General features: G+C 38.7%; 1 protein-coding gene across 1 annotated transcript in view; it reads left to right on the top strand.

The window, feature by feature from the left end:
* Positions 1-6,345: 6,345 nt before the first annotated feature.
* Positions 6,346-11,207, top strand: part of PLA2G15 (phospholipase A2 group XV) — a 43,725-nt gene continuing 38,863 nt past the window's right edge. Inside the window, exon 1 of the mRNA XM_072422962.1 lies at positions 6,346-6,653. Coding sequence (XP_072279063.1) covers positions 6,536-6,653 — 118 coding nt within the window. The 5' untranslated portion in view covers positions 6,346-6,535. The remainder of the gene's footprint in view (positions 6,654-11,207) is intronic.

Below are 11,207 nucleotides of genomic sequence, written 5' to 3' on the forward strand. Positions count from 1 at the left end.
GGGCGTCACCATCTTCAGTCTTCTCTTCTGTTTTCTTCAGTCTTCTTTCTTCATCACCCGATCTTGCATTGCGCAGGTTCGAGATCGGATGACGTAGCTGATGTGAAGGGGGTAAAAAAGAGCCAATTTCCCTGCACATGCGTGAGATCGGCATCTCTTTCCTCTAGGAGCAAAAATGCCCCTTCTGCGTATGCTTGAGAACAGGGCATGCGTAGAAGGAGCAGCCAAGATCCTTCCGGGATACATGATGCAGGTATTATGGGAGGCTCTGGCCTCCCATTAAGTCTTGATCACCACAGCGATCAAGACTTGAAGGGACGGCGCTGCGCCCTTTTTTCTTTTTTTTCAAAAGGTGTTGCACTTAAAAAAAAAAGACCAACATTTTTACCTTACATAAAAGAGTTGTCTACCCTCCTATATAAAGTAAAAATGTTAAGTTTAGGCGCACTTTAACAATAAAAAGAGCAAAACATACTAATATTCCAACCACATACCATGTATTGAAAATTTTACTTAGCCTTGGTGAACGGTCAAATTTCTTGTTATTTTGGTCCTGAGTCCTAAAGTTTTCTCAATATTTTAGCAATCCGTCTTGCCTCCTTTGAGGGCAGGGAATCATCCTCTAAAACTTTTAGACACTAAGTACAAATGGTGCTTTGAACCAATGCATTTTTACCAATTTTTTAAATAAAAAATGAATAAAATGTTGCTCTTACAAAAGAACACTTGATGAGAACAATAATATCAGCTACAAATATAATTAGCCATAGGAGTAGGTGCAAGAGATTCCAGAATGGCACCTAGGCACATCCAGCTGTGTCAGGCTCTATGGCTGGCTATGGGAACCATGTTTAAGATTGCTGGTGGCCACCTGTTAGTGTTTTCATCCAGTATATTTTGGTAAGTACAATAATACCACACATTTTTGCAGTCAGGGAGCCTTGAGAAACATGAAAAGGGAGGGACAGAAAGCATGAACTCACTTTTTAGGCCCCTTTCCTCGACATTAGGATGTCCCATAGGTAAGGAACAAGGTCTCATCCCCAGAACCTGGACAGTGTTTCAAAAAGTCTAGTTTTCACTTCAACCAGGATAATTAGTACAAGAGTGTACAGTAGTTAAAAAAAGGAAAATACAGAAACCCATACTTTATAAATAGTCCTTTATAAAAAAATAGTGATTTAAAAATATATATATTTTTATTTGGGCTCTCATAATAAATACAACTTAAATTATGTCATCCAACAATGCATGTCAGGATTAATTGAGAATTCAATAGACTCAATATTCAATGTCATTTTATGTCATTACTGTCAATGATGACACATCTCCAGTGCTCCCTAATAGTACATGTCTTTGCTATTTATTTAGAATCGTTTGAATTTGTCAGTGACACTGTGGTACTTATTATAAGGAGGTGGGCAGTTGTACTTTTAAATATTTATCCATGTGACCCTTTAATAACAGGCACAAATGTGGGCCTTAAAAAAAAATCTGTAGCCACGTTTATAACAAGATGTACTTATTATAAGGGGGCCCATGTTTATAAAATATTAGAAAATAAATCCTGATAATAAATCTTGAACTAGAGGACTGAAACAAGCTTTCCAGCAATGAACAAAATTGAGTTAAAACTAAATTTGCCCAAAGCTTCTCTAATATAATCCTGTTTAAAATTAATCAAGGCCTTCTAAGAGAAATCAAATATTAGTGTAAAGGATTTTTCCCTAATTGTGTGACATTAATATTCCTTCTAACCATGTGATATATTCAAAAAATCATATAATGCTATCAGTGATTAAAAAAATTAGCTAATATTGAGAATCATTCTTTGTTAGCATTCCCCCAATAGCCAAGTTTACTCGCTCTATCTTAAAAATATATATTCTCATATTATTTATCACAATACAATCATTTAGGTCAGGTCACCTTTGTCCTATGGTAAAACATGGTGGCATGGTTTTAATTATTTAACTTTTTTTCATATTTAGACTTTAACTATTAGTCATATTCAGTTGTTCAAGCTGTATTGTACATATACAACAAAGACATGTTAAAGTTTCAGCTTTAACTATAAACAATGAATTGAATACAAATATAAACTATTAATTAGTTATACCATTATTTATTGATAGTACATATGTACTGAACATATATATAACAAAGCGTGCTGAAATTTTAACAGTAATCAAATAATTAAATACCGAATTGTTATCTAAAACTCATCTCTTTTGGGATAGATTTATTGACCTTTAAATGCACACCCCAATAAATACATCTTTCCTTCATTATCAATGAGTGAGTGTCTAAATACAGTCGGTGCATCCTTATGAAAGTGAGAAGAATGAAATAAGAATGCTAAATAAATATATTTGTGGTTGTAGGAATTAAGCCATATAGCTTACTTTAAGATGAATATATACCCCTGTAGGGGTATTTGTATACCATTGAAATGGTTTTGTTATATATTTTATATATAAGTCCAAAAAAAGGTGTTTGTCATGTCAGGAATTCAAAACTCTATTTTCTGTGCACTTCTTTACAATAACTGAATGTTCTAATGCTCATCACATCTACAAACTATTGTACCTATTTCATGTTACCTTTAATATGATATTTATGCTTTTTTCAGACCATTAGCTATAGGGAACATGAGCAGTCAGTGTTTTGATGTTGATGGTGTCTTACGCTCCACATTACACTTTGGATGTTTTACGGCTCCAGGTGCTCTATGCCTACTGCACTCTTATATCTAAACCATACACTGGTTTCTAATGTAGCTTCTGTACTGTATGGTCTGCCTTGCTAATAGTGTTACTGAGGAACCACCCATCCACTCTAAATCTTGACACGGCACCCAGACAGGATTTTGTATTTGTTAATATTATACTAGCATATTACCTGGCATTGCCCGGGTGTTTATTTATTGCAATCTTATATTTTACAGGAAAAGGAGTCAAATAAAGCTATAGTGTTAAATCAAAGAAATGTTTTTTACAGGTATTACAAGTATAAATACAATATACAATTAAAATACAAATAAATTAAATTAACCTAAATTAATGGCATACAGTATGTTCCAATGCTGTTTTAATAAGGACATTGTGCACATTAAACATCCTTTGTAACATTAAGACAATCTGAAATTGTGTTCCTGAGATGTAGGTGCACCTCTGGTCAGTTTCTATTAGTTAGTTTTTAATAAAATATAGTTGTAGAAATTTTGGTGGTTGATCTGGCAGTGGAAGTAACGATCCTACTTTATGGTAAATCTTCCCTGTGAATGTGGATAGAAATCCAGGCTATTAAACTGTTGTGGCGCCTAATGATGTCATTAGGAAACATGAGTTGTATTTTCTGATGTTTAAGAAAATGTCCATCTCTCTTATCCTGTATCGGGCCTCACACTGTTGTACTGTCTCTGAAGCTCTAGGTGTAGTAACTCTAGATTTGGTAGCTCTATCTCTGTTATCCTGTAGTCGGGCCTCATGCTGTTGTACTGTCTCTGAAGCTCTAGATGTAGTAGCTCTTTCCCTCATTTCCTGTAGTTGGGCCTCATGCTGTTGTACTGTCTCTGAAGCTCTAGATGTAGTAGCTCTCTCGTCCAGCGTGGCAAGTCTTCTTTTCCTGTCCTCATGATTTTCTTGTCTAGGTTGTTGTTTCATTTTTTTTTTTACATTTGATTGCACTCGGCAAAATGCAGGCCAGAAATTTGTAAAAGAGTGCAAAAAAAAGTATGTAAAAATATAGGCAAAAAGCGCACTGTCACTGAGCAATACATACACACATACATACATAAATACAAATATACTGTACCTCTGACATATAGCACTGTACAAAGATCAGCGGTGCACTCGCATGAGTCTGAGTCATATGTTCAGCAAATTTGGTGTAAATGTCTCTATGCGTTTTTGAGTGATGGTGGAACATAGCAAATTTAATTGAAATGTCTTCATGCGTTTCCTAGTGATCACATACACACATCCATATAGAATACATACATCCAAATATACCTCTGACATATACCACAGCGCTGTACAAAGATCAGCGGTGCACTTACATGAGTCTGAGTCATATGTTTAGCAAGTTTGGTGTAAATATGTTGACGCATGTCCGAGTGATGGTCGAACATAGCAAGTTTGGTTGAAATGTCTCCATACATCCAAAAATAGCTCTGACATATAGCACAGTGCTGTAGAAAGTGTGGTGCACTCACATGAGTCTCAGTCATATGTATGGCAAGTTTGGTTGAAATGTCCCCATGCATTTTCGAGTGATGGTGGAACATACATACACACATACATACATACAATTTTACATATATAGATGTTTTATCAGATGACAGTTCCATGAAATGCATTGTCTCTTATACTTCCCCCAAGGCATGGGACCAACTAGTATGTGATATTTGAAAGTGCTATGTGCATCTTACTGTAGTAACAGTCAAGCTGCCCTCCCATTACCTCCTACAATTTGGCCTACATAGCACTGAAAATTGGCAAAGAATAAACATACAGATAGGGAAAAGGGAAAATGGGTATTCGATAGCTTACTTTTTTAAAGACATTAGCCCTGTGCTACATTGCCACAACTTTACCACAGCCTCTGCTCTTTGTGAAACATAGTGGGGGAAATGTTATGGTCCAGGGCTGCTTTGCTGATTCAGGGAATGGGCATCAGTGGAGAAGATCACTGGCAGACTGAAAGTACACAGGTGATCTATGATTGTTACAGCAACAACAGTGTGTTGAGTGAGTGTATAATATTACATTTGATTTCCCACTCCAAGGTATTCTAGAACCAGCACTAAACTTTGTACAAATAATTTTATTTTGCTTACAATGGTAATAAAATCGATAAAAGAGTCCATAAATATAATAATGAGTGACTGCAGAGTGAATAAAGAATACATCAAATATGGAACATAAAACTTAAGGTGTTTATCCAAAAAATTGGCATAGTGAAGATGACTGATGCGTTTTGCAGACAAGGACATGATGTCTCTGCTCACCGGGCCACTCCAACCATATCCTCCCCTTCCACCAGTAAATCATCACTTTATCAGCCCTCTTTAATGTACAGCGCAGCTTAATATGTTGGCACTATATAAATCCCGTTTATTTATAGTAATAATAATAATAATAGGGGACAACTTCTTTAGACTGTGTGAAGTCAAGCTTTATTTTGAATATTCTATAGATAAAAGTGTGCATATGAATGAATTTAGCAAGTTTAACCTTGTGACAAAACAGTACTATAAATACATACAAATAGTGACAGACTGTAGCATGTACATGTATTATTAATATCATTATTATTAATAATAACTAGGATTTTTATAGCACCAACATTAGGCAGCGCTGTACATTAAATAGGGTTTGCAAATGACAGACAGACAGTGACACAGGAGGAGGAGAGGACCCTGCCCCAAAGAGCTTACAATCTAGGAGGGGGGGGGGAGTATCAAACAATATGAGGGGAGATGTGGAATAGTGGGAATTAGAGAGGGTTTTAGGAGACAGAAGAAGATGGGTAGGCAAGTTTGAAAAGATGGGTTTTGAGTGCTGTTTTAAATGTGCAAAAAGTAGAAACAAGCTGAATAGGACGAGGACGACCATTCCAGAGAGTTGGGGCAGCTCTGGAAAAGAGCTGTGCATGTAGTAATGATAAATCTCTATTAGTAGCACAATGCTGCATAGAATACACTTTATTGTTGCCTGTGTGGAGTGGAGTTAGAAGTTGGGAGATCACAGGACATAATATACATTCTGTCTACCTTAGTGTTTATAAGTGTTTTATACAACTTCATATTAGTTAACATTTTTTTTATTGAAATGGCAAATTGTGGTGCTTGGTTTACCAAAAAATCACAAGACTTTATACTGCTCATCCTTTATCGCCTTGTAAATAATGATATTTCACAAACAATACTAATCTGTATATGCTAGCATTTGCTCTTTGCCCCTTTGCACATTGTAACTGCAGAATTAAAGCATCATCAAGCGACCATAGGACATGTATGCAGCTTACTTCATAACTATGCCAATAAATCACTGGTTTACCAGTCTGTATCTGCTTATCTATGAAACAAAACGTTATGCAGCGTATGATCACCAACAATGCTATAATACCCCCTGTATGTTATCACAAGGGTCAAGATTCAATCTATAGTCTGGCAAATATTTACATTGCTGACTACACTTGATAGTAAAAAAACATCTCGTGATCTCCGGGTTTCCAAGGTCCTGTGTATAGGCACAGGCATTAGTAATCACAAAACTAAAGCCAATCAACAAGGAAGTGTTGGGTGCTCAACTACTTCAGCCTGACATGCCGGTTAATCGAGCAGACTACATGATAGGAACTGTGACGGAAGAGCGTTAGGGACAGAAAAAAAGAACTAGCACGTTAAATTAGAAGGAAGTCAGCTGCTCGTGTAGAGGGAGGGTCACTAAACGGACGTAACGTGTTGTTTACATTGTTTGCAATATTCAGTCATTTGTGGCTCTCAGGATAACATTATGTATATGCAGAGATGTCTGCTGGAGTAAGGTTGTCGAGTCTCGCCCTGGTTGTTTTGCTGTGGATACGGTTTACATGCAGTTTGCATTGTGGGAGAAGCCGATGTTCCCCGGGACCACCTGTGGTTATTGGTAAGTTCTTATACCATTGGTATTTTTCTGTATGGAGCAATAGCCTTCCTCTTGCATATTCCTTTATGAAGATAGATATCTGTTCTATTCATTGGATGTAAATCCTCATCTTCCACACAAACCATTTTCCCTGTAAAGTTCTGTTTACAACCAGTGACACAATATCTATTTTTATCAATCTATTTGTACTCTCTGCTTTTAATGAGATAGGGATAGCTGATTGTGAGATAATGGCACTTATTGCATGTTATTTGTCCTGAACACCTGATTGATGAGCCATTTCTCTGGTCCTGTGATTGTTGCTGGAAAAGATTTGGGTGATTTATCCCCAAGAATTGGATGTTTTTTTTTTTTTTTCTTTAAAGCAGAAGTAAATCCAAAATGATAAAATCACACTTACCTTCCATCCCGCAGATCAGTTTATCCTTCGGGAGTTTTTTTTTTTACTATCGGGTCCCAGCATCTGGCTATGGCCCGGTGCAGCAGGAGCGTCAGGCGCCAATATCTTCTTCTCTCTTTTTCTGCGTTCTTCTTCCTATGTTACCGGATCTCACACTGTTGACGTGAGATCAGGTGACGTAGGTTGGAAAAAAACTTGCCAATCTCACCGATCTGCATTTTTTTTCCCTTTTGATGAAAGGCTCCTTCTGCGCATGCCTGAGATGGTTGGGCATGCGGAGAAAGAGCAGACAAGCGTCTACTGGGATGCATGATGTAGGTATCCCGAGAGGCTTTGCGCTCCCATTTATTCTTGTTCACCTAGGCCAGTGTTTTTCAACTTTTTTTGAGCCACGGCACATTTTTTTACATTGAAAAAATCCTGCGGCACACCACAAATCAAAAATGTTACAAAATGACACTCTGTAGCTAATTCTTTTGTCTCTAAGAATAAACAAGAAAACTATGTTACCTACTGCCACCCACTGACATGGAAGAGTATTACATTACTCTGCAGTCACTACAGCACAGACACTCGACAATGGTAATTAGATAATTTCCCACGCTACACCTAAAGATCTCTCATGGCACACTAGTGTGCCGCGGCACAGTGGTTGAAAATCACTGACCTAGGCGATCTAGAATTAAGGGGGCGGTGGCAGTTTTTTTTTATTATTATTAAAAGGCGTTGCACCTTTTTTAAACTTGTTGTCCACCCTTTTATGTAAAGTGAAAATTCTGATTTTAGGTACGCTTTAACAAAATATAATGTTTGTGCTAGGAACTGGAACTGTACTTTGTAAACTGCTTAAAAAAAGCCAGCAAAGAAATAGTGGCGATCTCCCCTGAGCTTTTATTTACCAGTACTGACTTGACTGGCTTGTTCAGATCTGTGGTAAATAAATAATGTGTGTGTTATCTCTCCTGGACGCCAACTATACACAGTTAGGCTTCCAGGAACGTTTTCGGCAAATCACGTTATTTGTGAGAATTGCTGCAGAAGCCTTTTTAGGCATTTTTAAACACTTCCCATCCAAGTCTATGGAGGTTGCTGGAAATGCTGCCTTCGTCTCCCACTGCTTGAAAAAATCTCAGGTCTGGACAAGCCCTTATTATTACTTGTTGTGCACTATGTCTTTTGTAGAAGTAACCATCATGTTAGAGTAGGGATGTCAAACTCAAATACACAGTTGGCCAAAATTAAAATTTGGACAAAGACTTGGACCAACCTTGATATTTATTTGAAAAATAAAGGTCGCCCCTCCTGAATGTCAACAGAGGAAGGGCGCTTGATTGATGCGCCAGCAGAGTATTCTGGGAATGTAGTATTAGCAGTGCATGCACTGTATACCGGTGGGCCAGCTCTAATAGGCATTTGGTATTTTCTCATGGGCAAATATTAAAGTGCCTTGAAGCGTACCTAAACTCAGATTTTTTTTTTTTTTTTAAGTGCAAGGCATCGATCAAGACTTAATTGGAGTGCAGAGCCTCCTGGGATACCATCGTCATGCATCCTGGGAGGCTCTTGGCTGCTCCTTCTTCGCATGCCCTAATTTTGGAGCCCTTTCATCAACAGTATAAAACAATTGCTGATCTCATGCATGCACTGTGAGTTTGGCAATTTTTTCCCAATCTTGTGCCCGGCAGTGTGAGATTGCTTGATGCATGAAGAAGAGAGATGAAGAATTTGGAGCTCCCTCTGCCCTGGGCTGAAGATGGATACAGGGACAACACGGGACCTGATGAAAGAAACATCCCGACTTTTCTATATTTTGGTCAGGTCATGTTGCCTTCTTACCTTGCCTTCTTTAGACAGAAAGATATCAAATGGCTTTTTAATGACTTGAGCGATCCTCCAATTATTCTGAAACTTCAACAGCCTTTGCAGCAAATTTTTTACTGCTTTTTTTTTTGCCCAGACCAGCAGTTTCTGGATGCTCAAAAGGCAATATTGTGTGAGATTCTGATCTGTCTAGGACCCCAAATGAAAAAAAATGAAGACTTGCCTCTATAAATGAGCTGGAATCCCATTTTTGTGTCATTACCTGAACAAGTTAAATACTTCATCCCTTAGAAAACATCTAAATGCACCTGTAATTTTTATCCATACCTACTGACTATAGAAAAACAGCTCTGGTAATAAATAATATTGCTCCAAACTTGTTTACCAATAAAGACAGTATTGTCAGAGCTGTAGGCAGTGCTTCAGAATGGTGGGAACTAGTATTAGCTAGGGCTCAGGAACAGTGGCGGAGACCCTGTACCTTGTCTGGTATAAGCACGCTATAGTCTGGAGACAAAGGAACTGGGTAGATTCAGGGGTTTGTATGCAAGCTTTGCATTTAACTAGGAACTTGTCTGTGTGTCAGAGAGGATGCTGGTGAACTTTTCATTAGGATTAATGCATTAAAGCCTGGATCTGTATCTCGATAAGGCACATGAGGAGTCCTCCAGGTCTTGGCTATTGTCTGTTTGGCTGATAGGAATAGGAAGGTGGTCAGTCTCTGCTGAGCTCAGGACAGGGTCTTATCTGGGAGATGCAACAGTGCCTGACACAGGTCTGGGCTCAATGTCTTGTTTAGTAAATTGGTTAGGAGAGTGTAAACAGAGGTCCAGAACTCCTGGATTTGTGGACAAGACCACCAGACACGCATTTTTTCCTGCATTCCGCAGCCACGGAAGCAATGACTTGAGAGAGTAGGGTCTATATATGCCAAGCGTAAATCTTTGGTCTACAAAATCTTTGAACCAATATTTACAAATACCATGGCAGAGGTGTGTGTGTGAGAGAAAAAAATTGATAATACTGTGATGTAGTAAAGTTGCACCATAGATTTCGTCTGATGCTTCTGAACACTGTTTTTCCTGGACCCTTTTATGACCATGTAATATAAATTACCTTTCTATTCCTTGGTCATTAGATGACCATGCGGGATAGTAATTTGGCTTAATGGTAGCAGTCCTGCCACTATTAAACCACCATCATGTTTCACAGCGACATTCTGAGTTGAGCTTGCCTATTAGCACTTTCTGCTTGCAACCCATCTGGATGTAGCTCATCTTTTTCATTTTTGTTGTGTGGGACAGTATTACATATTTGAGGACTAAACAAATATATACATATACTAGAAAACCTGCATATTCTATTCAGAACCCAATACACAAAGTATATGCACTGCTGAGCCGGCGGAAGGCAAGAATGTACCCTTATAAAGCATGCCCCAGTATGTATATTGCACCCATTGCCATTCACTATGTGTCAAAGCTCCAGGAAATTTAGAATGATTTTCCAGCATGTGTTTGGAAAACAAGTTTATGGTCCAGGAGTTGGTTAGAGAATAGTTGTTATGGACTTGGTCCATGTCCGGGTTTTTGTAACTGTGCAGGGTAAGGCGCAGGTGTGTGCTTTAAGCTGCGTACACACGTCCAATAATTATCGTTGGAAACGAACGACCGATTGGCCAAAAATTGCTCTAAAAAAAAAGTGACCAACGACGCCGGCGAACGAGGATTGTCCTTGGAAATGTTTCAGCGGCATGGCGGATCTGATTGGACAACAGTCATTCACCATCTATCGTGTCTACGGACGTTCAGTGATCATGCAAGTTTTGAGCTTGTGCAATGTTCTTTATTAGTAATTAATATATATAAATATATATATATACCGTATATTCCGGCGTATAGGACAACTGGGCGTATAAGACGACCCCCAACTGATTGGTTAGAGTGGTCTGCCAATTACTGTATTGTTCCTTCTGCCTGTCAGATCTCGCTATTGTACGAGATCTGAGAGGCAGAAGGAACAGTACAGTACTGGTAATTGTAGGAGGTAACAGCCTACACTTCTCTAAGGCCCATCCCTCCGAGTGAATGGGCGGGTTCTACTGGAGAGCCAATCCAGGCTCACGTTCTCCTGTGCAGGCTCGCATTCTCCTGTGCAGCTTGCTTTCCCTTTGCTTCATACTCCCTGCACAGAGCGGGGACTCGACTGCGCCGGACATGAAGCAAGGGGAAGCAAGCTGCAGGTAAGTACCCGGGGTATATGACGACCCCCGACTTTGGCACAGATTTTTCGGGGTTAAAAAGTCGTCTTATACGCCGGAAAATACGGTGTGT

Source organism: Pyxicephalus adspersus, chromosome 9 (genome assembly GCF_032062135.1).
Source record: "Pyxicephalus adspersus chromosome 9, UCB_Pads_2.0, whole genome shotgun sequence".
Lineage (NCBI taxonomy): Eukaryota > Metazoa > Chordata > Amphibia > Anura > Pyxicephalidae > Pyxicephalus > Pyxicephalus adspersus.